At 51.9% G+C, this 27,953-nt stretch overlaps 1 protein-coding gene across 1 annotated transcript; it reads left to right on the top strand.

Moving 5' to 3' along the window:
• Positions 1-33: 33 nt before the first annotated feature.
• On the top strand, positions 34-27,938 carry grid2ipb (glutamate receptor, ionotropic, delta 2 (Grid2) interacting protein, b). The gene is made up of 26 exons (XM_030097640.1): positions 34-118; positions 832-1,085; positions 1,161-1,490; positions 1,915-2,069; positions 9,681-9,965; positions 11,542-11,627; positions 13,550-13,619; positions 14,358-14,510; positions 14,608-14,763; positions 15,589-15,740; positions 15,838-15,972; positions 16,492-16,577; positions 16,760-16,922; positions 17,300-17,616; positions 17,783-17,827; positions 18,160-18,912; positions 19,620-19,772; positions 20,153-20,240; positions 20,581-20,670; positions 25,249-25,445; positions 25,531-25,686; positions 25,764-25,850; positions 25,935-26,064; positions 26,145-26,263; positions 26,353-26,517; positions 27,394-27,938. Exons 1-26 carry the CDS (start codon positions 34-36, stop codon positions 27,463-27,465), a joined length of 4,482 nt encoding a protein of 1,493 aa, XP_029953500.1. The 3' UTR covers positions 27,466-27,938.
• The last annotated feature ends 15 nt before the right edge of the window (positions 27,939-27,953 follow it).

Below are 27,953 nucleotides of genomic sequence, written 5' to 3'. Positions count from 1 at the left end.
GCTAGCAGGCCCACCTGCACTTGGGAAGCCAAGATGAAGAAGTTTCTGCAGAACAAGAAAGGCAGATACTCCTTTCGGCAGAGCAAACGGGGCTCTCGGTATCCGACTAAAGATTTCTGTAAGTCCGTCGCCAGCTTCGTGCTCTGTGTGCGTCCCGCTGCGCCGTGGCTTGGGAGGCTGCGGGGCAGATCGCCTGCCTCCAGCTGAGCTCATGCAGCAAAAGCCAACATTTTCATTCTGTGTAAATCTGTATTCATCCTGTCAGAGATGTCACATTTGTGTTAATTCTTAGTCATTCTGCTTCTCCACCTCAGCTGGCTGGAGTTTGACCTCTCTTGCCTCTCAGACTGGTCAGTACAGACAGTCCTGCACTCTGTTCACTGAAGGTGTAATTACCATTCAGCAGGAGGAGCGTGTGTCTTATGCTCTGATGGGAAAGGAAAAAAAAAAAAATCACTTTAGGAACTTTTGTGTCTCAAGCTAATTAAGGTCACAGTCTCTGCAACGCTTTGACTTGATTGGCTGTGGATTGTGAACCAGGTCAGGGAGCGCGGAGTGTGTCACGGTTCAGGGTGGAGGGTTACAGAGCCACACTTCATAGTACAACTTGAGACGCGGGAGGTGTGAGGAGGAAACGGAAAAGCAGCATCAGATTCAGCCTTTTTTTAAACAGGCTCCTACGTCTTAGGTGTATTTGACAATGCAGGAAGAGTTGAGCGATTTGGCTCCAGCGGGTAAGTGTCGGTGGTTAAATGTCTGAGTGTTTCTTGTTTTTTGTCAAACAGCGTTGGGTGTTGTGCCGCTCAGTCTCCTTCCCCTCCGTCTTTCCAGTCCTCGGCATGCCGACGTCCAACCAGGGCTGGCCCGAGGAGTTCGGCTTCCAGCTGGGCGGAAACGGGCCCAGCTACATCCTGACGGTGGAGGAGGGCAGCAGCGCCCACCTGGCCGGGCTGCAGGCCGGGGACCAGGTGCTGGAGATCGAGGGGCACAACGTGTCGACGCTGGGCCCGCAGGCCGTCATCGCCATCGCCCAGACGCAGAAGAACATCCCGCCCAGCATCGGCGTGGTGTCCCGCATCCAGCAGGTCTCTCAGCGTCTGCATCCACCGCAGCAGTCATGCGTATGCGTGCGTTGACTTTCTGTCCCGCGTCCTGTGCAGATGGACATCATCCCGGGTCCAGACGGCCGCTTCGGGTTCACCATCGTCGGGGACTGCCCCCTGCTGGTGGAGGACTGCTCCCCCTGCTCTCCGGCCGGCCGCGCCGGCCTGCGGGCCGGGGACTACGTCATGGAGGTGAACGGGATCCCCGTCCGGCACCACGAGATGGCGGCGGCGCTGATCAAGGCCTCGCAGGGCAGGACGCTGCGCCTGGGCGTGCTGGGCCTCGGCCCGCGGCAGAAACACAGCTTCAGCGCCGAGGACGGTCAGCCGGGAGGAGAGGGGGCCCGGCTGGACCGCAAGCACAAGGCTCTGGAGTTCAACAGGAAGGCAGGTTGACCCGCTCGCTCTGGATGAGCTTAAAGCGAATAAAAACGACTTTCTGATGATTTGGTTCTTCTGTGCACCAGGCAGAGATTTGCGAAGGTGGAGGTGGCGGCGCCGTCAGTTAACAGCACCCACACAGCTCTCATATGACAGAAAGTTTTGTCTAACTGGTGATATTTAAAGAACGAAAGGCTTATAATTAGATGTGAAAATAGGCCGTCAAGAAATGCAAAGTGGATTTGAAGCCAGAAATGAAAACATCTATTCATGCTGGAGTGAATCCCAGCTGGTTGTGGATGAGGGTGGAGGACAAGTTGGACAGATCGCCAGTCCGTCGCACAGAGACACACAACCACACAGCAAGGCCAGTGTCTGGTTGGTCTACTCTCTGACCCGTCCTCTGTCCTCGCTGTCGATCGTCCGTCAGGTGGAGCAGATTCTAGGCGACGAGCCGGAGGTGAAGGAGAAGCTCTTCATGGTGCTGAAGCAGTTTGCAGCTGAGAAGAGGGTGGAGTGGCTGGCCGCCGTTCTCCCGGAAATCCTCACGACCGACGAGCACCGGCAGCTCATCTCCAGCATCAGGTAGGACTCACGAGCTTCCAGCTCCACGTCGCACCTCGTTGGGTTATTATAAGCCGACGTTAGAAAGGAGGAGCGCTTCATTCCTCAGTCGAGACCCGGCTGCCAGCTCTCACACCTTCTGCGTCTCTCACACTCTCTGTGTGTCGATCACACGTTTGACTCACGCTCTCACGCCACAGAGAGCTTGTTTTCACTCTGGCGCTGCAGTTGTTCGCTGAACGCCTTCCTGCGCATATTTGGATTCAGAAAGAAAAGTTATCATTTCGTTGCTGCATCAGGTCCCAGTCACAACTCAGATAATCTGCAGGGATTGAACTGTTAATGAGGACGTCCCTGGTGTTCATCCCACTGCCTGCTGGATTAAAGGGGGGCTTTGCCCACAGCCAGCCATTATGAAGCTGTACTCGCTTTAGGTAGGCCCCATCTGCCACCCGGGGTAAATCCACAGCGACCCTCCGAGCGGCCCGGTGTCGCCGGCGCCAGTGAAACTGCAGGCTGAGCGTTCGCCGAGGGGAAGGGGGTTTAGAGTTTTTAAGCGCTAAATGAGGATTGGCAGCGGGAGCGGCCGGCACAGCGTGGAGGTGTGTGTGATGAGGAGCCACCGGCAGACCGAGCGGACTCCTCGCCTCATGGAAACCTCATTCAACCAATCAGTGATGCCAAAACTAAACCTGGAGCCGCATCCGGAGTGGCAGAGACGGGAAGTCGCCAGACCACTGAACGTGAAACGCTCTTCAGGTAGCCAGAGTTTTGTGGCAGACTCCGAGCCAAAACTCAGAAAATGACCAGCATGTGTGCCTCTCTGAGAATCCCCTGATGGTTTATCCACAGATTGCACTTCTTCCATAGCTGGAGCCAAATCCTCCCTTTGATTCTGCTCTACTACTACTACCACACCAGATTCTCACTATTATGCCTTGTTGTTATTAATACACCGCCAGAAGGGCTTCGGTTATGATGAGATGGGTCTCTGTTGCTGCTCCCACCTGAAATGACGTGAGCCCACCAAACTGAAATCGCTCATTAATAATTCAAGGGGCTGTTTGTATCGTAACGGTTTCGGCATTACTACTCTCTCTCTGTGGCCGTCCATCCCCCACCCGTCCTCCCAGCCCTCACCTCTCCCTCTCTCCCTCTCTGAAGGGGGTTTTGTGTTTTGCTGGGATGGATTTTCTCCTCGTTATTCTGCTCGGAGCTCCGGCTCTTCCCGCACGGTGACCGTTCTCCGCCGGCGCTCGGCGGAGACGGCTTCCACCGCGCATCAAGGTCCGAGCGCATCTTTAAATCTCCGTCGTTAGATGCTGTAGATGTTATCCGCGGCTCTGCTCTGTTCAACTTCAGCTTGTGTTTAGTTGATTTTTGAGCGATGGGTGACAGCTGAGGCCATGGATTGTCTGGGGTGAGTACGACCTCTTCTCCTTCACACTCCAACCTCAGCGTTTCTCTCTGAAGTTGTGGAAAATGTGTTTCGCTGTCGAATTTCGTGCCTCTCCCGTTTTGCCACCTGCCTTGTTTTCACAAAGTGGTAGTGAAAGTGTAATTATGTACGTGAAGTGGGAGGTGAGTAAATATTTAATGGCGGCTGATATTACAGGGCTGCTGTGGATATTTATTATCTAATTTTTGAGGCTGCAGAAATTCACGACCCACTTGTGAGTTTCTAAGATCCCTGCAGGCAATTTAAAGCTTTCGATCTATAATTGATTATTTCAGTTATGTGGGCTGATAGCAGCGTGCGCGGCGCTCATGCATAGAAACTGTTTGCTGTGGAGAAAATAAACTAAGACCTGCAGTTTTTTTCGGTCTCTAAGTGACTAAATGCTTTTAAGATTCAATAATATTCAATAATATTGGTGGATAATCTTAAAATTACTGACACTTTGGCCAATCCACTTGCAAACTTTTCATTTGCAAACTCCAATCATCTTTTTTCTTCTTTTATAACAGCAGTGATGGCTTTTAATAAAGGAATGTCTCTGATCTGAACTTGACCGGGGTTGTTTCTATGAAGCCGTAATGCCGCAGCCCCCAGCTCCTCCTTATCTGCACTGCATGCTGTGCACAAAGCTTTCTTTTTCAGCGGCGTTCATAATGACGGTGTTTAATCTTGACTGTAGGAGTCCGTGGCTGCAGCTAATTTACACTGAACAAAAGGGAGAAACACAGTCTCACTGCTCCCCTGAGCCCCGCTGATTGATGAATGGTATTAAAACCAGCGGATCCAGGGTTGAAGTTTCCTCCTCCTGCTAGATGCACCTTTTTGTTTTCCCCCTTCACGGCTAAACTCACATAGTACTGAGCTTGTTACATGCTTGAGGAGACTCTGGAGAAGTGGGTGTTTGCATCAGAAGGTGATAAAAAAGGTGTCTGCAGCCATGTTCGAATAGATTATAGATGGAGATGCTGACCGGAGACCGGAGGCAGGGTTGAGGATGTTGAGGTTTTCCACTGGGAGCGAGAAGAAAAGACATAAACTGCAAAAGAACAGCTGCTGCAGACGATCTGCTGTGGCAACATAGAAACACAGAGTAGGAAAACATTCAGGAGAAATAAATTAAAAGACATTGGGAAAGGAATAATGATGGCATAACAGTTGAGAAGGCAGCAACATCAAACGCTCCTCTCCTCCTCATTGATCCTTCTTCCACACAGCGAGCAGCTCCTTGTGTCTTACAGGAGTTGTTTTGCCCCTCTTAAAGACCATAAAGGGGCCTACAATCGCATTTTCCCATAATCCCAGCTCAGCTCGTCTCCCCCCACCAACTCCTCACAACTCCGTTTGTCTGAACACTTCTGTGCAGCATCGCATTCATCTGAAGTGGAAAGAAACTCTTCTGAGGGGTTTTTGATCGCTCTCCCAAAGCTTTGAGCTTCATCCAGGGGTTGCTGTGGATGCTGTTTATTAGCACCAGCCAGGCTCTGTGGGATTTTTTGCAGATTTCTTGGGATGCTGGAGGCAGAAGTAATGCTCGCTGTTTTTCACAGGAGCCTTTTTAAGTCCTCCGACAGGATTGTTCCTCAATAAGCCTTTATCTGAGCTTTTAATAGGCCTTTAATGGAGTCTGATTCTGCTCTTAAGTCTCTGGACAAACACCAAATCAGCCCGAAATGCTCAAAACACATTTGTAATAGTATCAGTTGTAATTCCGCCGGCTTTATCCTTAAATGTGCGACCCACCGCTGAGCCTCCCCTCTGTCACCAGACACTCTCTCTCACACTTACTCCTGCGTTTACGCTCCCGCGTTGCACCGTGCTCACCCCCCCTTCACACGCCGGACCCCCATCAGGACACCGGGAAGGAAATGAGGTCCACACTGTGGTTTTCTGCTTGTCATTTCTCCCTTTTGAGAAATCCATGCCTTCCTCTCAGCTTGCGTCCTCCTCCACACCCTCGCTCAGATAATTATAGATCTCTGTTCTTAATAAATGAGGTCGAATCAGAACACTCATTTAGTTTCCAAGAGTTGATGTAGAAACTTTTTTGTGTGTGTGTGTGTGTGTGTGTGTGTGTGTGTGTGTGTGTGAGATGAGGCGGCTGTTTCCACAGATGATAGTGGGTTCGAGTGAGGACAAACAACTGCTTTTATCAAGGATAATGACAGTGGAAGCAGCTGCTCGTGCACATACACTCATATCACCCGGACCGACCGGAGCAGTGTGAGAGCGAGATGGGGGCACGCCGGCGCCGGCGCCGGCGCCGGCGCTTCAATAAGTGGCAAATAGCAGGGAGGCACAGACGACAAACAGAGAGGGGCCGTGTGGGCCGCTACACCTACGGCTTCAGAGAACATTTATTTATATCTCAGGAGTGTGCTTATTGTGGCTGCCTCAGACTGCAGATGCACGTTCACCTCAGCGCTGATCAAAGTCTGCCGAGACGCCGGCAGCTGGCTAAGAATACGCGGCCCATATCTTTAATCGAACACATTTGTTCCAAAAAGGAGATGTCCACCGTTTCTTTTAAGAAAGTGGCAGCTTCTTAGAAGTGACTGTGTGCCCCGTCATTTTTTTAGGTGTGGTAGAGACAGGTGGGATTGAAATGGCACAGTCCCCGTCACACTGCCAACAGCTCCTATTATTGATGATGAGGCAAAATAGTCAAAGATAAGCCTGCCTAAGGCCCGGATTTAATGAACTTTTGACATTTTTACTCTATCTAAAATGTTCATATCATATCTCCTACAAAGACGTTAATAAAACAACTGAGCTTGACGTGTTGATAATAAATGACTGATGACGATTTCCATCTCTGAAAGGTTTCCTCTGAGCTTCCACTTATAACCTCTGAATAAGATCTAATTGTTGAAAACTTGCATTTAATTGTCTCTTTTAATCTTCACGGTCCACATCAGACCTCATTGTGACTGTTTTGTATTTATATTGCGAGTGGCAGCTTTATTCATCAGTTCATGTGTGTTGCTGTACATATTTTCTGTACTTGCTGGCAAACATAACTATAACTAAGCCAAAGAAATGGTCTTATAGCAACAAAAAAGTGATTTAGTGGAGCCAAGGGTGAAGTTCTGCACACAGATTGTAGAGAGTAGTAGAGATTTCACTTTGAACCTGAGCTGTGGTGCTGAATGGACAGCTCCTGCAGAGGGGAACCGGCTGCACTTTTAAATCCTGCCACCAGAGGGCAGACAGCTGGAATTCCTGAGCTGTCAGTGTGCTTTAAGTGTGTCATGTTTGATTTTTTTTTTCAGTGCTTTAATGTCACACATGCTGTAAATCAACACAAGTGTTTGGATCAGCTTCAGAACGACAAAACGACCCGAGTGGATTCTCATATTTGCTTCACTCGCTGTGCAGTTCCACTCCAGAAATGCTGTTGCTGTCACTACAGATCTCAGACTATTTAAGCTTCATTAATTATTTGGCACGCCTACAGTTTCTCTTGTGTGCTCACAGCTTTCAGTATTGTCTGGAAAAAGCTCTTCATACCTGTTTATGTGCCCTCACTTATTGGAGACGATGCTTTTTCTAATTATATCAGCTTTTGTGAAGTAATTCACTCCTGTTAAAAGGAGATTGACCTTCAACCTGCCTCATTATCGGCCACAAATCAATGCTGATGATGCTTCGCATTTAACAGAAGTCCTTACAGTAAAAACAGCTGAGTTTAATGGCTCGGACTCACGTTTACCATTTTCAGGCTCTTTCCACTGAGCGTGCCCTCATTGCTTTATATAGCCGTCAAAAACTGTTGTTGCAGCTTAATTGGCTTTTGGTGGCAGAGCTCTGCGCTCGCCGTTGTCTCTCCCCTGACTGCGTTAGCGTGTTTGATGCTAATTACTGGACTGGTGCTGCTTTTAACAGACACTACACCTTTCCTGCCTGCGTCTGATTCATCTTCTCAGCGGCGAATCGGTCAGGACACAACAGCCTGGTGTAGGTGGCAATGAAAGGGGTTTGTTTGTGCAATTGTGTGCTCAGCTCGAGCTCCTGGTCGAATCCTAATGCCACCGTGGTTTAACAAACATAGACTCAAGTAATTAGCTGTTGGCTCGCTGCGTGTGTCAGCTCAGAGTTCTAGTTTTTGTTTACAGTCAACAGTGGAGCCTGAATAATATGCCGGTTTGGACATGTTGGTGATAAACGTGCTCTGCTGAGGCCCAAATATTTAACAGACTTTACTTTTTCCTCTAATGAACTCCAAAACTCCAGCACATTTGCAGACTTTGCTGTTTTAATACAGTCGATATGAGGATATGCTAGCAGAGCAGAGTGTTGTTTACTGCTGCTTGGGTTTGTTTAGACCTCAAACCTCCTTCTTTCCTTTGTTTATTGAAGATGAAGTCAGTGGAAGGAGAGACAGAGGCAGATGATATTGTGTATTTTACACCGACGAGCTCCTCACACTGTCACATACCAGCAGTGTGACAGTTTATGAGTGTACTTGATTCTTGAAAGCAGTGAAAGATGGCGCTAAGATGGAGGATTGACTTGTTCTTGTCACGCGGCTGGTGTCTTTAACATCCAGACAGTGAATTTACAGCAGGGTCAGTGTCCGGGATGGAGCACCAGCGGACCAACTTTATAGAAGGAAGCGATTAAACCAGAGGGAAATCTAATGGCGGGCAGAACTAATCAGCACAAGGCAATACAAGGAGATCACTTACACACACACACACACACACACACACACACACACACACACACACACACACACACACTGACCGGGGTAACATGAGAACAGACGGAGATTTGAGATAGTGAAGCTCCCTGAAACTGGATAAGACGACAGTGTGTGAAATGAAACGGGAAACAACACGGAGGAAATGAAAAGTCATGAAATGACTCCAGGACAGGAACGTTAGGAGGAAGCAACATCGTCAACACAAACACTCCGTACACACAACAAAACACAACCAAATAGTAGGTAAACAGACTAAAAGTAGAGATAATGAAAGTCTTCTCAGTATCTCTAGACTTCTTTTTCTGGCTTCGTCTCTTTTTAACGAGGCATTGTTGTCTGTTACAGCGACAGTCCTTCTTTTATTTCCTTTATTCTTCTATTCAGGAAAACAGTCACTTACACAACAACACAAATGCCATCATTTAATGTGAAAATCAAGGTCAGTGTGTGTGTGTGTGTGTGTGTGTGTGTGTGTGTGTGTGTGTGTGTGTGTGTGTGTGTGTGTGGGCCGACTGTCTCCTGGCAGCAGTTCTGATCACTTGAATGGAAACTTTCTCTCTGTTGTCAGGAGCGACTCATTATTTTCTTGTCTTCTGCTGGTCGGGTGTTGTTGTTGTTGTTGTTGTTGTTGCTGTTTGGGAAGCAGCCGGCCGTCTGCACACAGCCACTCCATGAGTTATAGAGCCTCTCAGTATCTCTGTACCTCCCGGCAGGTCGGTCTCTGCTCACCGGCTTCCTTGTATTTATTTATAATCTGAAGTAAAGTGGAGTCGCGGACTGTCTCGGCCCAAAATGTTCCACATCACGGTTCTTTGTCTCACTCTGAGGACGGTTAAGGTCCGAGGTCAACGGCATAATGACAGCTTCCTGCTCGGCGCTGACGGAGCGGCACAGAGGTGAGGTGTGGACGGAAGTGTAGGAGAGAGTGAGGATGAGAGAGAGAGAGAGAGAGAGAGAGAGAGAGAGAGAGAGAGAGAGAGAGGAATCCCAGGCTCACTCACTCCCACACCTTTCCCTCATGCTGTATTCTGGCTCCGGCAGTCGCGCTGCAGCAGTCGGGCTCCAGCAGGCGGTGGGTGACGCCGCCGTTTGCTCATCAGAAGAAGAGCTTTTCTCTCCGGCTACATTTTCTTCTTCTTCTTCTTCTTCTTCTTCTTCTCTCTGAGGACGTCAGTCACCTCCAGGGGTGAAGACTTCTCCACTGTCAGTCTGTCGCTGTTTTTTTTCCCCCTTTCACTGTGAGACTTGAAGGAGAAGCCTGTTGAGTTGGACGCCGAATCGTGTCTTGAGTTTTTCTCCCGGCTGTTGTTTTTCCACGATGAGCGACTCGTTTGATTCCACAGCAAACCGAGGAGGATCTGTGATTTAGATCCGTCCTCTCTCTCTCTCCACTCTTCGCCCCGCCAGACGTAGTTTTGGTGAAACAGACCCGCTAACGCTCGCTGTCCTCACATGCCACCATGTTCGCCAGAATCTTCATCCCCAAGAAGCACCGGCAGCGCTTCGACGAGGCCGTCAACCAGAACGTCATCAACCGGCTGTGCCGCAGCAAGAGCATCAGCGAACCGCAGGGCCGGATCCGCCGCAGCCGCAGCGAGGACCACTCGGACCGCCACCGCGGCTCCAAGCGGGCCAGCTCGGTGCCCAGGGACGGCGGCGAGCCCGGCGAGAGGGAGCGCGGCGGCGAGAGGGACCGCGGCGCCAGGAAGTCCGTCTCCGGGATCCCGGCGCATCCCCCCGTCGGACCCAACCAGAGGTGAGCCGGCGCCGCTCTGTCTCTCTGCTCTCTGCCTGTTGTGTTGTTTACTGTTCACACACTTTGCTTTAAAGATGCATGTTGCCTGCTGCCGGTGAGTCTTTCATCCTGAAGCCTCCCGTCTGCTTCAGAGGCTCAGAGAGCCGCACGACCCCGAATCTGCAAATATGAGGCGGTTTTCAGGAAGTGGAAACATCTTTCATCCTCCTCACCTGTTCAGCGCGGCGATCGAACCCCTGGCCGCCCACGCACACTGTCCAATTAACGCCACAGCTGGATTACAGCAGTGGCAGCAGACTCCCACGCCGGGCTCAGTCCGCAGATCTCCTGAGATCTCGAGCCGGAGAGGAAATGTGCCGACGCAGGCGTCAACGGCGAGTTTATTACTCTGTCACCGAAAAGTTGTGTAGCGCCTTCACTCAACTAAACAAACCCCAGGAGTGCTGTTGTGTAACACCGATGTGTCTCCACAGTAACTGGGAGCAAAGATGGAAATGTAGAGAGAGAAATGACGGAGAGCTGAGGTGAAGTGAAGGGAAGCAGGGATGGAAAATGCTGAAATGATTCAAACAAAAAAACTCAGTGTCATTTCATACAGTAGCCACTCAGAGTTACAGAATCATTCTCAAATTGTGCGTTGTGGTGGCCGTGCACCAGCTGACAGTCAACCCTCCCGAAGTGAATAAATACAAAATATTAATATTGAAGAAAAAAAAGAAAAACTAATGTGAAGAATTTGGAAAAAAGGTTTTTGCAGCTTAAAAATCACCGTTTGAGTTGTGCTGCAGCCTGATGCTGCTTTTCTGTAGACATATAGTCCAACAAACATGTGCACACACACAAACACACACGCACACACTCACAAACACACTCAGGAACATGTGCAGCAGCCTATATGCCTCTCTGCATTTAGCTCGTCTTACATAACAGCCAGTAAGCGCAGCTATCAAAGAGTAGATTTGTCTATTTCCTCCCCCCCTTCTTATTTCTTTTATTTTGTCTTCCCCCGTGTTTATACACCACGGCAGTGTTTCCTTGAGCCATCGCCATGGCAACGCAGTGGGGAGAGATCTCTGAAGCCTCGATGTAAATAGAGGCTCCACCGTTGGGGTGAACGAGAGAGAGAGAGAGAGAGAAGCGGCGGCGTCTCTCCGTTCGGAGTTGATTACTTCGTATCTGAGCTGAAGACAAAAAGACGTGTGGAGCTCCAGCTGCTCCGGTCCGGATTGTTATGCAGAAAGAACACGATTGCCTCTGATTGCAGAGTTGGATTGTGGGAAATGGAGCTGGTTTATTCAAACTCCCACCGACAGGAAGTGACACACGAGAGCAAACAGGCTCCTGAACATCACATCAACAGTATAGATCTGTTAGCAGCTAACGCAGACACTAAAATAACTCTCTGTGGTTTAAAATGCTTGTTTGTTTGTCACATTTCAACATCGGCTGTTTTTGTAAAGGTTCCCCTCTGGAGTCGTGTCCTGGTCAGTGTGTGTGTGTGTGTGTGTTAGACAGCGTGAAAGTCCGTCAGTCCGCCGTTGAATTGTCAATGTCGCTCCCTGCATCACTCCCTCAGGATGGTTCGTGTCTACAGGGGGAAGAAGAACTTCGGCTTCACGCTGCGGGGTCACGCTCCCGTCTGCATCGACTCCGTCATCTCAGGTACCGCCGAAAAAAGCTCCGAACAGTACGCTCCTGTGTGCGTGTGTGTGTGCGTGTGTGTGTGTGTGTTGGCTGAACAGGCGGGGGCAGATGCAGCTCATGTGGGAGATTCTGTTGTGCCAGCCGCTGAGGGGTCGAAGGTGATCAGGAGGTGTGTGTGTGTGTGTGTGTGTGTGTGTGTGTGTGTAACAGGAAGTAGATTTGTGTGAGTCACCACTGAATTGAGGGGAAAACACTGGGAACAGGCTGTGCTGGAGCAGGTATTCATAGCGGTCCGTCAATACTACAGAGAAACATTTACACCTGCAGATCCACATAACGTGACAGAAAACCTCGATTTCTAAATCACTCCAGGACTCCGGGGTTCAAAACTAAAAAAAAACTCTGACAGGCCGAATGCTGCTGCAGTTCATGAGTTGCTGGGTGATTGTAGATGAAATGAGACTCGCGGTTGGATGATGAGAAGCTTCCTGGAGTAAATCGCTTCTTAAGTGCTGCCGAGATGAGCAGGTCACGACTCAACTCGGCAGGAGCCACAAGATGAGACGCTTATTTGAAAGGGGTTTGTCACGGCGGCGTGCAGCCGGAAGCGCCGAGGGCAAGGGCGAGCGGTCCGCGACGGAGAGGGTCGGTGAGAATCCAGGAGGCTTTCAGGCCTTTCGGTGGGGAGTTTGCATGTTCTCTGTGTGAATGCTGCTACCTTGTTGCTGCCAAGCCTCAAAGCCAAGCTGTCAGAGTGGGGTTGGAAAAACAAGCATGATGCATCATGGGAGAAGCTTTCTGGACATTTGACTGCATGAGATTTCACCAAAATTGACTTTTTGCCGAGATTTTTGTCACTTTCCATTGCAATTATTCGATTTTGTGAAATCATGGACATTTTAAAGCTGCCAGTCGTGTAGTGTGAGGTTAACATCTGCAGGATCCTGTTTGTCCTACAGACATGAGACTTTTGGACAAAAAAGTAAATATGTTCACTTTTCAAAGCATCAAATGTAGTATTTCTCTTCTTACTCCAATGGGAATCCCACTATTTGGTTGAATGAACAAGGCCTTCTATGAACAATCCTCCAGGTCAGAAAGGCCTGAGTGCTGAATTATTTTTTCCAGTGAAGCGAGAGCGTCTTTTGTTTGGATTGTTTCCGCTGTCGGACAATTTTTCATTCTGTTGCTTCAGTTTGACAAACGGCTTTCCACTTGCGCAGCTATTGCCACACACAAAATAAAAAATAAAATAAATAACTCAGGCTTTCTGTAGAGCACCTGTGAGGGTTACTGCTGATGAATGAGCTGATTAGTGTTTCTTATTTTAAATCCAGCATTAAAAGGTTGTTAACTGTTGATTTCTGAGAGAAAAGTCGCGACGGCGCTGTTGAGGGAATGTGGCGAGGAAGCAGAGAGGTGTGTGTGTGTGTGTGTGTGTGTGTGTGTGTGTGTGTATGTGTGTGTGTTTGATGATGACGGCACCATCTCCACCCACCACCCTCTCCCACCGACATGTGCTGAAGCAGCCTGAGCCGACTGACTCAGTGGGCCTTATGGAGGCTGCGGGGGCGGGCGGCGTGATCTGAACAAACATCCTTTATGATAAGCGGGAAGCCGCGCGCGCGCCCGGTCTGCACATCAACACGTCTCAAGCTTTTCGGTCACCATGAAGACGACATTTCAATTGGCCGGGTATTAAAGAGGCGCAGCGACTCCGGGGACGGTTCTGACAGCACGGCTTCCTTACGTAATGAGATTTTTCACGGCGCTCAGGGGCTCTGGTGGATGTCACACACACACACACACACACACACACACACACACACACACACACACACACACACACACACACACACAGATTGACAGCGTCACATTAGTCACCATCATCCGCACCTTGTCTGGGCTCTGACTGACGTCTGCCTGTCTCTCCCTCCCAGACAGCCCTGCGGAGGAATGTGGCCTCAAACCAGGAGACCGGATCCTGTTCCTCAACGGCCTGGACATGAGGTTCGTCTCCAAAATGAAAACGCTTATTATCAGCAGCTCGAGCCGTTAGTAGTATTTTTTTTTTTTTTTTTCCCCTGCGCCTGCTGTCCAAGTGGCTGAACCCAGACTATATATTTAAAGATTTTATCTGTGTGAGGAGCCATCTGCCGCCGTGCATTCAGAGAACCGTCTTCAGCCAGTCGGATAATCCGTCACAAGTAAATACAGCTTTTATTTGGTTTTGTCAAAGAATCCGCTCAGAGACTTAACTCTGGAGCAACTTTAGAAAAGTTTTCTGTCACATCAGAGGAGAGTTTCCTGAAAGCTCCGCTCTCTGCTGGTGGAGTGTGTGTGTGTGTGTGTGTGTGTGTGTGTATGTGTGGTGAGGCACGTGCCGGGCTCCCTTTATGTAAACCGCACTTGTGGGAGTCTTTGTAAGTTCTTCTGTGGACTTTCTCCACTTGTCGACCTCCGGCCCTCCCGGCCTCTCGGCGTGGGCGTCCGCATAAGAAGCTCACCGAGTCGCACACGAGCTCGGCGAATAACAGTATAGCAGCCGCCGGCCCAATGTTTCCAGCGCCGTGTGAAGAACACGGCGCTGGAAACACGTGTGAAGAACACGGCGTTACTCATCCCGCCGGCCTGACAGACGGCGTGGAGCCGCGGCGTTCAGTGACAGCATGGCGCTCCAACAATGAGAGGAAAACACCGTCCAGCAGATGTGTGGGGTTCAGTGTTTACCGCTCTGACTTCCTGCAGGAACTGTTCCCACGAGAAGGTGGTGTCCATGCTGCAGGGCAGCGGGGCGGTGCCCACGCTGGTGGTGGAGGAGGGTCCGTCCGAATACTCGTCCGAGCCGACCGACCCGGAGGAGTCCCCCGGCCTGCCGCCCACCACCATGCCTCGCTCCAGGTTCGCGCGCCGCCGGGTCCAGCATCACTACTCTCGTTGTCGTAGAAGTTTTGAGTGAAACAGATCAGGATCAGTCCCCCGTTTCATGTGCTCCCAGGTCTCCGGCGCTCAGCTCCCTCCAGTGGGTGGCCGAGATTCTCCCGCCCAGCATCAAAGTCCACGGGAGAACCTTCAGCCAGCAGCTGGAGCACCTGCTGACCATCCAGGAGAGATACACCGTCTGCAAGGCCCTGGAGACCTTCTTCCAGCACAGGTGAGGGGGCTTCAAACCCATTCTGACCCAGTCCTTTTAAAACAGGAAGTTCAAAAGACTGCGGCGCGCTGAGCTGCGGGTCTTCATGGATAATGGATGGAAAACCACGTTTGAAGCTTTAGACTGAAAGAAAAGGGAAACCAGCAACATTCAGATAACTGAGATCTGTCAGAGCGTGTTCTCATCAGGGCGCTTTCAGAAATATTCATGTTTTTTTTGTTTTATGTTGCCTCGTTGTCGGTGAAAATGGTTCGAAGCTGCAGTGAAAACGAGCTAAATTCTCGATTCTCGTGTCTGTCGCACCGTCGTGCTGCAGGACTCGTTAAGTTAAACTTGAGAAATGACAGAAAACCGGCTGTTGCCCGGGAAACGGCTCTTTTTTTCTCTCAATACTTCGGCTAAGTATAGTCTTAAGCAGGCTTCACTAAGAAAATGAATGATGGCGAGATGTGAGCGCGGAGAGAATGATCCACGTAGCCAAGCGGGGAGTTTTTTTCCCTCCCGTTGGGCTCCGATCGTATTTCCTCCAGGATGAAGGGATCGGCGGCGAATTAGCTCTGCAGCTGATGCAAACATGTGATGCAGCAGGATTTAAAAGCTAAAAAGGCAATTGAATTTTTCCCCCGTGCGTGCTTACAGTAAACACCCAGAGGCGTGAATCCTGCCACCGCTGGCTTCCCTGCCATCCTCCCACCTTTTATATAATCACGTTTCATCCTGCATCTTCTATACGAGCCGCTACTTAAACACAATCTGCATCTCTGGGTGAGGATTGGTGGCCGTCGGTGACGTAACGGCGATCTTGGGCGTTCTGTGCGCGTGCAGGAACGTGGACACCCTGATCGTGGACGTGTTTCCGGTGCTGGACACTCCGGCCAAGCAGCTGATCTGGCAGTTCATCTACCAGCTGCTGACCTACGACGAGCAGGAGCGCTGCCAGAGCAAGCTGTCGCGCTTCCTGGGCTTCAAGAGCAGCGGTGAGACTGAAACCGATTGCTGTGACAATGATTCCTCCGTTATTGCTGGTGATCTCGATGAACTGGAGGCTCTGAAGTTCTCGTCTGCCTCCCGCAGCCGTGCTGGAGCCGGACGGAGCGGCGGAGCACCACCGCCGCAGCAGCTCCATGCGCGTGACGGGGACGTCGTACCGCAGCAGCCTCCGGGAGCGGAGCTCCGACGACTGCATCATCGGGACGCACCTGGGAATGGGTACGCTGCAGCGCCCCGTCTGGACCTCCCAGACAGGCTGATCGTGCTCCACAGACGGGTGGAGCTTTCAGCTGCTCTCTGGACTTATAAGTAAAGTTGAGGTGCAGACAGTAAATCAGAAGCACATATGGTTTCTTTAGCAGTTACTGCCCTCCTGGTGTTCCCCTGAAGTAAAGTATCTAGTCTGGAATTGCCAGTAAGGCTGAGTTCACCCTCAAGTGAGACTGCTTCTAATTTTAAGAGCTTGCAGTACTGTAGTACTGTAGTGTTGCTGGAAACAAACAGGCGTTCCTTCAGTATCAGAGAAATACTGTAATCACCTGTTGCCTCCATATCCGTGCTGCTCCCTCAGCTCTCTGCTCGCTGTTTATTTCCAGCAAAGGTCTGCTCAGGCTTCAGGTGTTCCACTCATCCTCTCCATCTCGCTGCTGTCCTCTGCTCTGCTCCATCCTCTCTCCTCCCGGCGAGAGGAGGACGGACGCCAGAGGCTCATGTCTTCCATGCTTTGTTATGCTGTAGGAATTCATGTTGATGAATCTGGAAACCCGGAGGAGAGACAGTCCGGAGATGGAACGTCCTTCCCCGAGTCGCCCGACCTCAACCATGTAGGTACAGCCGCGGCTCGTCCGTCCGCTTTGCATCCCCGGACGCCTCCTGTGCTCGCTGTGCTTTTGCCTCTCGCAGTGTTTGAAGGTCTGCCGGCGGTCTCCGGGGCTGCGCTCGTCTCGTGCGCGACGCGGCAGACCTTCAAAGCGCGCTAACGGCTGCTCGTGCCTCCCGCCTCTAGATGACAGGCGTGTACACGGAGCTGGAGACCGTGTACGCTGGGAAGAGTGTGTCGCCGCTGCAGGGCGGCTCCTCGGCCGAGCCCGAGGCGCCGGGACAGCCCGAGGGCTACAGCCGCCCTCTCTCGCCCCTCACACTCCCCCCGCTCACCGGTAATCTTTCAGGTACTTGTGCTGACACACACACACACACACACAAGCTTTTCAGAAACTCGCTTTTGCCGTGAAGGTCTTTCACGTGCTTCATGAGTCACAGGAATGAGCTGCTCTTTTGTGACGAGAGCCTCACGGCGTCCGACCTGCCATAAATACCGCCTCCTGCGTGGGCTCATGTGTCATGGCAGCAGATTGTCCCGCTGCAGGAGCGTCTGCGTTTGACTGAGAACCCATTCAAACAGCCCGATCTGCTCACGTTGCCATGGTTACCTCAAAAATCACCTTCCGTGGCGTCACCACCTCACGAGGACAGGACGGGACGAATGTTTTTCACGCCGCAGCTGTCGAGCCGCGTCAGATCTTCCATCTCCTTTCCCCCCCTGCAGGTAACCGCAAGTCCGGCCTGACGCTGTCCTGGAAGGAGCCGCTCCCCACGCCGGTCTATGAGATCCACCACCAGAGCAGCGTGGACTCCAACCCCTACGTCAGCCTGGAGAGCCCCCCCGCCTCGCCGCAGCACTCGGACAGCGGCGGCGGCGGCGGCGGGCCCAACACGCTGACCCGGCGCCGGAAGCTGTTCACCTTCTCCCGGCCGCCGCGCAGCCGCGACACCGACAAGTTCCTGGACGCCCTGAGCGAGCAGCTGGGACACCGAGTCACGCTGGTGGACGACTTCGTCCCCGGAGAGAACGACTACGAGGAGGTGAGCGCCGTCTTTAGGAATGAAATAAATGACGTTATTTAATCAACAGACAGTAGAAACCTTCAGAGGCTCGGCGTTCCCCTCCAGGTTGTGTCGTAGAGTTGCATGTTTACAGCACAGTGGCTCTAATGTGTGCTACAATGATACACCTGTGTCACATGAACAGATTTATCACGGTGGTTGTCATGGTTACAGAAGAGGAGGTGTGCCTGTAAGTAAAACTCGATACTCAGCGGTGCCATAGAGTCTGATAAGATAAGCTTATAATGAGGTGGAGCATGGAAGGCTGTAGGGTTCTAAAAGCAGAGCTAAAGAAATGAATAATTTTAATAAGTTTTTTGTTTTTTTGCCACAGAAGAAGGTATAAATAAAATGCATGTGCTTGCAGGTGAACGCTGAATGTTGATAAAACACAAAAAGCGAAACTTCCTGCTTCTATAAAAGTTTCTGTTGCAGAAACTTTTTGAAACTCAGAAGGTTTATTTAATTCTCTGATCGGTCTTCGGTCCTCGGGTCTGACTCCGCCCACTTTGCCCCCCCCAGATGAGTTTCCAGGACGACCAGGACGCGGGCTTCATCCGCCGCCAGCTGAGCAGCGGCAGCAGCGAGGAGCACAGCAGCAGCGAGGAGGCCTCCTCCCCGTCCTACTCCTCCGAGCCCGAGCCCATCCCGCCGCCCCCCACCCAGAGCCCCCCGCCCCCGCCGCCCTTCCAGGCGCTCATCCCGCCCCCCGTGCAGTTCACGGACACGCTGCCGCCCGTGCGCTTCTCGCCGGAGCACGTCCCCCGCAGCCGGATGCCGTTCCAGCCGCACCACCCCATCCTCCCGCCGCCCCCGCCCCCCCCGCGGACCCTCCTGTCCGGCCGCTCCCCGCTGCACAAGGCGCTCCCGGGCCGGGAGGAGCCGGAGAAGACCCACCAGCGCTTCCAGGGCGGCCCCGCCCGCCCACCGCTCGGCCACGCCACCACCCTGCGCTCCTCGCAGCCGTCCCGCCCCTGCTGCCTCCCCCGCCAGCTCAGCCAGCCGCAGCCGCTGCGCCAGACCTCCCCCCAGCCGTCCCCCCAGCCGCTACGGCCCAGCCAGCTGGTCCTGCAGCGCCACCACCAGCTCCACCACCAGCACAGCTACCAGGGCCCGCTGCCGCCGTCCCTGCAGGATCACGGCCCGCCGCCGTGCCAGAGCCACGGCCCCGCCGGGCCCCCCGCCGGCCCCCAGCCGCCGGCCCCCCACTGCTCCTCCCTCCCCAGCCACTCCAAGACCTACGAAGGCTCTCGGCAGGACCAGCAGTCCCAGCAGGTAACGTCTGACAGCAGAACCTCACAGCAGCTTCAGACACAGGGAGGCTGGGGAGGCGGCGCCGAGCAACAGAGAGGCCGCTTAGAAATAACAACAACGCCACGCAGCTCCGATCGGCTATGAGACCACCGCAGATCTGGAATGTTTTGACTCCAGCTGCCAGAACTTAGTCTCCGTTCAAATTTTTAATTTGCACTTTAATATTTTACACCTACTGATCTGTTAAAGAGATAATGAGCGAGACGAGATGCTGAAGACATAAAATCACAGAGCAGGACGTCCTCCGGTCCAACAGACACCGAAACAGCTGCTCCATGTGCATAGGCCTGAACCAAACTGTCTAAAAGTCTCTTTTTTTTTGGCATTTACTGGATTTGCATTACTGGAACTGGCAGATATTGTTAATCTTTACTGCTTTGTGATGAATGTTGCCAAAAAAACAAAACATGAAAAAAGGTTGCAATAAAAAGGATGAATGTTTTTCTGGAAAGCTGACTCATTTTTTTTGTTTCCACCAAATGAATGAAGAAGAAAACAGATTGAAAATTAAGATCAATAAAGAGTGAATTTCAAATTTTGTGGTTCTTCGATGCCTCAGATCATCCTTGAGGTTCAGTAATCCAGGAGTCGACCACAGGCTCTAAACTTTGTCTTCGGCTCTCAGACGCCATTTCTGAAGTGCTAACCGAGTGTTTTCCATCTGCAAGGCTGCGCCGCCCCCGCCGCCGCCGCTGCCTCCCCCCTGCGACCCGCCTCCGCTGCCCCCGCCGGGCCAGCAGGCCTCCGACGCCAACCACATGAGCGTGAAGCGGCTGCGCTGGGAGCAGGTGGAGAACTCCGAGGGGACGATCTGGGGCCAGGTGAGCGGGGCCCTCTCTCTCTCTCCCTCTCTCTCTCTCTCTCGCTCGCTCGCCCTCCGTCTGTGGGCCGCCGTGCGTGGAAACAGTCAGAAGCGTCGACCTGTGAATGTTCCCACTTGGACTGCGAGATTTCTCGGCCCTCCCACGGCTCTCCTCCCAGAATCAGACCGGCCTCCTCATGTGTCTCTGAGTCAGCGCCGCGTCAAAGCAACCATCCTGTAAACACAATCTGAGCCAGAACTCCAGCAGCTACCAGAGTCCGAGACTTTCTGATCCAAACTTAGAACTGGGTGTATGAGAATGAGCTTTGTCTCTGTGTGTGTGTGTGTGTGTGTGTGTGTGTGTGTGTGTGTGTGTGTGTGTGTGTGTGTCCCGTCCAGCTCGGGGAAGACTCGGAGTACGATAAGCTCAGCGACATGGTGAAGTACCTGGACCTGGACCTGCACTTCGGGACTCAGCGCAGACCCAGTGAGTCCCCCGTCGTCATGGCGACCCGGCCGGACGTCACTGTAACGTTAACTCGTTTTCAATGTGGGCTCTGCTTGTGCCTCCGCAGTTCAGACGCTCTCCATGATCCTGTGATTCTCCCATCAGGCACCACTGCTCCCTGTCCTCCTCTGTCTCTCAGTGATATCACAGCTCTGCCGCCGCCGCGCCTCGGTGGCAGAGCTGTGATATTAAAGCCATCAACGGCCTCGCCGGCTTGTTGTGTCTCCATTCCTGTGTGTGTGTGTGTGTGTGTGTGTGTGTTGACTTTCCCCCCGGTGCCTGGAGAACCCATCCTCACTCTCCTTGTTAAAATTACCAGTCTCTCCTCCAGAGCCGGCCTTCCTGCCCGAGAACCTGAAGAAGAAAGACGTGGTGGAGATCCTGTCGCATAAGAAGGCCTACAACGCCTGTGAGTACCGCCAGAGCCGGGCGCCGCAAGAACTCACCGTCCAGATAAATACACCGTATTCTCTAGAAAAGTTTGTTTGTTTGTTTGCTTGTTTATTTTGTTTCGAGCAAAATTTCATTCGGAGTGCTCAGCAGTAAACAAAAAATCATTACAATCCAATAGAACATCATACAATAACAAAACACATTTATATGAGCTCGAAAGGGAGTGGGATGAAGTAAAACTTATTGTCTCCCACCCCTCCTCTCTTAAACTCTTTAACTAAAGCTATTACAGCCTTCATTATAACACAGTTATATTCACAGTACAGTTAACACACTTCCTTTTTTATAAACAAAAATCTTTCTCCTTAATATATTTTTCAAAAGTCATTTCTTTAAGTTGCTTTTTAAATAATTGCATTTTTGGACATTCCTTGAGGTGTCTTCCCAGTTTGTTCCACAATTTTACCCTTTGAACTGAAGGACAAACTCTTTTCCGTTTATTATTTGCCCATCTTACTGTAAAATTATGTGTATGTCGTAAATTATACCCTACTCCTACTCTTTTAGAAAATTAAAGTTATATATTTTTTGGAAGATTGTCCTTACTTGCCCTAAATACAATTTGTACAGTCAGTAAATCAACAATGTCTTTAAATTTAAGTAATTTAGAGTTTGCAAAAAGTATGTTAGTATGTTCTCTGTAACCGACACCATGTATTATTCTTATTGCTTTCTTCTGTAAAATGACCAGAGGGTGTAATGCTATTTTATAGTTATTTCCCCATACTTCTGCACCGTAAGTAAAATATGGCAAAACTAATGAACAGTACAGTATGCGCAATGAATTTTTATTTAAGTCATGTTTTGCCTTATTTATTACTGAAATACTTCGTGAAACTTTTCTCTGAACATGGCTTATATGTGATTTCCAATTAATTTTTATAATCTATTAATACTCCTAAAAATTTTATTTCATTTACTTTTTCAATAATTTTATCCATCCATCCATCCATCCATCCATTTTCTACCACTTATCCGAGGCCGGGTCGCGGGGCAGCAGTTTTAGCAGGGATGCCCAGACTTCCCTGTCCCCAGACACTCCCTCCAGCATCCCAAGGCGTTCCCAGGCCAACCGAGAGACATGGTCTCTCCAGTGTGTCCTGGGTCTTCCCCGGGGTCTCCTCCCGGTGGGACATGCCCGGAACACCTCCCCAGGGAGGCATCCAGGAGGCATCCTAAAGAGGTGCCCGAGCCACCTCAGCTGGTTCCTCTCGATGTGGAGGAGTAGTGGCTCTACTCCGAGCTCCTCCCTGGTGACTGAGCTCTTCACCTATCTCTAGGGAGCGCCCAACCACCCTACGAAGGAAGCTCATTTCAGCCGCTTGTATCCGGGATCTTGTCCTTTCGGTCATGACCCAAAGTTCATGACCATAGGTGAGGGTGGGAACGTAGATTGACCGGTAAATCGAGAGCTTCGCGTTTCGGCTCAGCTCCCTCTTCACCACAACGGACCGATACAATGACCGCATCACTGCAGATGCTGCACTGATCCGCCTGTCACTGCTCCATCCATCCCTCACTCATGAACAAGACCCCAAGATACTTAAACTCCTCCACTTGAGCCAGAGTCTCTCCACTGACCTGGAGGGGGCAGGCCACCCTCTTCCGGTCGAGGACCATGGCCTCGGATTTGGAGGTGCTGATCCTCATCCCTGTCACTTCACACTCGGCTGCGAACCGCCCCAGTGCATGCTGTAGGTCCGAGTTTGATGAAGCCAACAGGACAACATCATCTGCAAAAAGCAGAGATGAAATCCTGTGGTCCCCAAACCGGACCCTACCCCTACGGCCCCTGGCTGCACCTAGAAATTCTGTCCATGAAGATTATGAACAGAACCAGTGACAAAGGGCAGCCCTGCCGGAGTCCAACATGCACCAGGAACAGGTCCGACTTACTGCTGGCAATGCAGACCAGACTCCGACTCCGGTCATACAAAGACCGGACGGCCCTTAACAAGGGGCCCCGGACTCCGTATTCTTGGAGCACTCCCCACAAGATACCACGAGGGACGTGGTCGAATGCCTTCTCCAAGTCCACAAAACACATGTGGACTGGTTGGGCGAACTCCCACGAACCCTCGAGCACCCCATGGAGGGTATAGAGCTGGTCCACTGTTCCACGACCAGGATGAAAACCGCATTGTTCCTCCTGAATCCGAGGTTCGACTATCGGTTGGAACCTCCTCTCCAGTACCCTGGCATAGACTTTCCCGGGGAGGCTGAGAAGTGTGATCCCCCTATAGTTGGAGCACACCCTCCAGTCCCCCTTTTTAAACAGGGGGACCACCACCCCGGTCTACCAATCCAGAGGCACCGTCCCCGACCGCCACGCGATGTTGCAGAGACGTGTCAACCAAGACAGTCCCTGCACATCCAGAGACTTAAAGTACTCGGGGTGAATCTCATCCACCCCCGGTGCCTTGCCACCGAGGAGCTTACCAACCACCTCAGTGACTTCGGCTTGGGTGATGGACGAGTCCACCTTTGAGACCTCAGCCTCTGCTTCCTCCACAGAAGACGTGGCAACGGGATTGAGGAGGTCCTCGAAGTATTCCTTCCACCGTCCAACAATATCCCCAGTTGAGGTCAGCAACTCCTCACCTCCACTGTAAACAGTGTTGGCGGAGACCTGCTTTCCCCTCCTGAGGCGCCAGACGGTTTGCCAGAATTTCTTCGAGGCCGACCGGTAGTCCTCCTCCATGGCCTCCCCGAACTCATCCCAGACCCGAGTTTTTGCCTCCACAACCACTCAGGCTGCAGTTCACTTGGCCTGCCGGTACCCGTCAGCTGCTTCTGGAGTCCCATGAGCCAACAAGGCTCGATAGGACGCCTTCTTCAGCTTGATGGCAGCCCTTACTTCCAGTGTCCACCACCGGGTTCGGGAGGTTGCCGCCACGACAGGCACCGGAGACCTTATGACCACAGCTCCAGGCAGCTGCTTCGACAATGGAGGTGGAGAATATGGTCCACTCGGACTCAATGTCCCCCGCCTCCCTCGGGACATGGGAGAAACTCTCCCGGAGGTGGGAGTTGAAAACCATGCTGACAGAGGGTTCCACCAGATGTTCCCAGCAGACCCTCACAACACGTTTGGGTCTGCCAAGTCTGTCCGGTTTCCTCCTCCGCCAGCGAATCCAACTCACCACCAGGTGGTGATCAGTCGACAGCTCTGCCCCTCTCTTCACCCGAGTGTCCAAGACACGCAGCCTGAGGTCAGATGACACGACAACAAAGTTGATCATCAACCTCCGACCTAGGGTGTCCTGGTGCCCAGTGCACTTATGGACCCCCCTGTGCTCAAACATGGTGTTTGTTATGGACAAACTGTGACTAGCACAGAAGTCCAATAACAGAACACCACTCAGGTTCAGATCAGGGAGGCCGTGCGTCCCAGTCACCTCCTCCAGGTCTCACTGTCGCTGCCCACGTGAGCGTTGAAGTCCCCCAGAAGAACCATGGAGTCCCCAGTCGGAGCACTGTCCAGCACCCCTCCCAGGGACTCCAAGAAGGCCGGGTACTCTGCACTGCTGTTCGGCCCGTAAGCTGAAACAACAGTGAGGCACCTGTCCCCGACCCGAAGGCGCAGGGATGCGACCCTCTCGTTCACTGGGGTGAACTCCAACACATGGCAGCTGAGCTGTAGGGCTATAAGCAAACCCACACCAGGCCGCCGCCTCTCACCGCGGGCAACGCCAGAGAAGTGGAGAGTCCAGCCCTTCTCGAGAGGTTGGGTTCCAGAGCCCCGGCTATGTGTGGAGGTGAGCCCGACTATATCTAGCCGGTACCTCTCAACCTCCGTCACAAGCTCGGGCTCCTTCCCCCCCCAACGAGGTGACATTCCATGTCCCTAGGGACATGTAGTAGTCTCTGTATCCGGGGATCAAGTCACCGGGCACCCTGCCGTCGTCTGCCACCCATTCCACATTGCACCCGACCCCTACGGTTCCCTCGGTGGGTGGTGGGTCCACCGGAGGTCAGGCCCACGTTGCCCCTTCAGGCTGAGCCCGGCCGAGCCCCGTGGGCAAAGGCCCGGCCACCAGGCGCTTGCTTACAAGCCACAACCCCAGGCCTGGCTCCAGGGTGGGGGCCCGGCTGCGCCATACCGGGCGACGTCATGACCTTTGTTGTCTTCCTTCTCATAAGGGCTTTCGAACTGCTCTCAGTCTGGCCCGTCACCCAGGACCTGTTTGCCATGGGAGACCCTACTAGGGGGGATAAAGCCCCCCAGCAACATAGCTCCTGGGATCATGCGGGCTCTCAAACTCCCCCACCACGATAAGGTGGCAGTTCTGGAGGAAGCAATAATTTTATCATCCAACTTAATTTCAACATCATTTGTCCCCATGTTTCCAAACACCATTAACTTGGTTTTCCCCAAGTTTAATAACAATTTCTTTCTATCTAACCACAACTTAATTTTGTTCAATTCTGTATTCATTTTCTGCTCTAATGCCTGGAGATCATTCCCAGTGCAAAAAATAGTTGTATCATCTGCAAACAAAACTAACTTAAGAACATCTGTCCCCCCCGGCAGCCATCCTCATCGCCCATCTGAAGCTGTCCCCCGCCGAGCTGCGCCAGGTCCTCATGAACATGACCACGGACCGGCTGGAGCCGGCCCACATCAAGCAGCTGCTGCTCTACGCCCCCGACGAGGACGAGGTCAAGCAGTACGAGCAGTTCGACGAGGACCCGGCCAAGCTGAGCGAGCCGGACCAGTTCATCTTCCAGGTGCCGGCAGGGAGAAACCGGGACGTACTCCGCCCCCCCTCCGAGGGGGAGGAACTCTGGAAGGTAACGCTGTGGTCCGTTCTAGATGTTGATGGTGCCGGAGTATAAGATGCGCCTGCGGAGCCTCCACTTCAAGACCACGCTGCAGGAGCGCACGGAGGAGATGAAGGTGGCGTACGACTACATCTACAAGGCTTCGGTGGAGCTGAGGAGCAGCAAGAAGCTGGCCAAGATCCTGGAGGTAAGCGCCTCGTCGCACGCCACGTGACGGCTGCTCGGATACTGGCTCACAGCAGTAACCTCGCCTGGTCTTCACAGTTTGTCCTTGCGATGGGAAACTACCTGAACAACGGGCAGCCCAAGAGCAGCAGGACCACCAGCTTCAAGATCAACTTCCTCACAGAGGTAACGGTGCCAGACGCCGCCGCCGGCATGCCATGACTCCTGACCAGCAGTCCTTCATCTGTCCCCGTTTTTTTGTCTTTGAAGCTAAGCACCACCAAAACCGTGGACGGGAAATCCACCTTCCTCCACATCCTGGCCAAATCTCTGTGTCAACACTTCCCCGAGCTGCTCAACTTCTCCAGGGACCTGACCACGGTGCCTCTGGCGGCGAAAGGTAAGAAGAAGATCCAGAATAAGTGATGTAGATAAGCAGGAAGTCACCGGAAGCTGAAACTCTCTTTTTTTTCGTGGTAGTGCACCAGAGGGTCGTGACCACGGAGCTGAGCGACCTCCACGCCACCATCCAGGACATCAGGACGGCCTGCCAGAAGATCACGCCCACCCCTGAGGACCACTTCGCCTCCGTCATGAGCGTACGAACGCAGCCTCTCGCCCGCCTGCCCTCGTTCTGACCCCCGACCCCCACCGTGACGCTGCCCCCCTCCTGCTGTGTCGCCCGCAGAGCTTCCTGGAGAACAGCCACCCGGCCGTCCAGTCTCTGGAGTCGCTGCAGAGCCGCGCCATGGACGAGTTCTCCAAGACGGCCTCCTTCTTTGGCGAGGACAGCAAGTCCACCAGCACCGAGTCCTTCTTCGGCATCTTCGCCGACTTCATATCCAAGTTCGAGGTGAGCCGGTGATCCGTTTCATTCTGCGCTCACAGAGACAAACAAACCCTCCAAAGATATCAGCTGGCCTTTCTGGCACGTTCTCGTCTGCTGTGATTCAGTGCGGTTCGCCTGTGGAGGTGTTAAACTCCGCCGAAGTGGGTCAGTTCGCTTTGAAACAATTACGTGAGCAGTTTCTGAAGATACTGATGAGTGCAAACAGCCTGAAACTTTAATCACAAACAGTCCAGTTTGGCCTCCAGTGGACTGAATCAGTAAAGCACCTGGAAACAACTGATTAACTGAATATCTTTGTCCCAAATCCTTTATGACTAAAACAGACATTTTTTATTGATTTTCCATCAAATCAAATTTACCTGGAACCCCCAAAACTCATTGAACCTTTAAAATGAGGCGAACGCGGTAAACATTTCATATTCGACTGTTTTATGCCCAATTTTAGCGATTTCATTCTTCGTTTCCAGCATTTCTCAGTTTTGTCATTTTGTTACAGAATAGAAAAGAACACACACACATACATAACTTGGTAAAAAAAAAAAAAAAAAAAAAAAGTAAAGAGGCTCGTTCAGGCCTTTTGTAACCCATCGTGAGTTCTCAGCCGGTAAAAATAACCACCATGAGAATCCCACGAGCGCCGTTACTCCACCGCACGGAGTTGTTGTGAAAGCTGTCTTGCATAATATGTCAAAAGCATGGCCGCACTGTCTGTTTACTTTCTTTAGTTGGAAAATCTGCAGTGAACATTGGGTGAATCTGGGGCCAAACGGACTTTATTTTAACACCAGCTACATAAGTTTCTCTATCACTTGAAATATTGTGGAGAAAAGAGAATAAAGGACGAATAGCAACGGAATCTGAATGTATCTGACTTTCCAGAGAGCCCTGAATGAGACGCAGAGCCCGGAAAACCCCCGCAGCCCCAGACTGTCCTCCCCCCTGGCCTGGTAGGAGCAGGAGCGGCCGACCGGCCGACTCTCCGCGACCAAAGTGCCAAGATCGGGACCCGAGAGCACGTCGCCGTGGAAACGCCCCGCATCCGTCCGTTTGACCGAGAGCCAGTTTACCGTTAATCCAGGTGCTGAGTAGAGCAGCAGCGTTCAGCAGTCCACAGTCCTCACACACACTCACACACACACACACACACACATACACACACACACACACACACACGTTTTTTAATGCACTGCTCCGCTTCACGTCGACGCTCCATCAGAGAGATTTAAGCAATGTGACGACCGGTCTGGATATTTACAGATCACTTATGTTTATGATACAACTATAAAAGTTTATATTTTCTATCAGATCATATATGAAACTTGTAAAGATTAAGTGTAGATGTAGTCTGAGGAGTTACTCGCTAGCCTGACAGCACGCCCACTTCCTCCCATCAAGGTTTTTTTTGTTTTTTCTTCATAGTTTTATAAACAACTTTCTGC

This window comes from Salarias fasciatus, chromosome 8 (genome assembly GCF_902148845.1).
Source record: "Salarias fasciatus chromosome 8, fSalaFa1.1, whole genome shotgun sequence".
Taxonomy (NCBI): Eukaryota; Metazoa; Chordata; class Actinopteri; order Blenniiformes; family Blenniidae; genus Salarias; species Salarias fasciatus.
The sequence above is the reverse complement of the archived record's forward strand: the minus strand, read 5'-3'. Positions and strand labels throughout refer to the sequence as shown.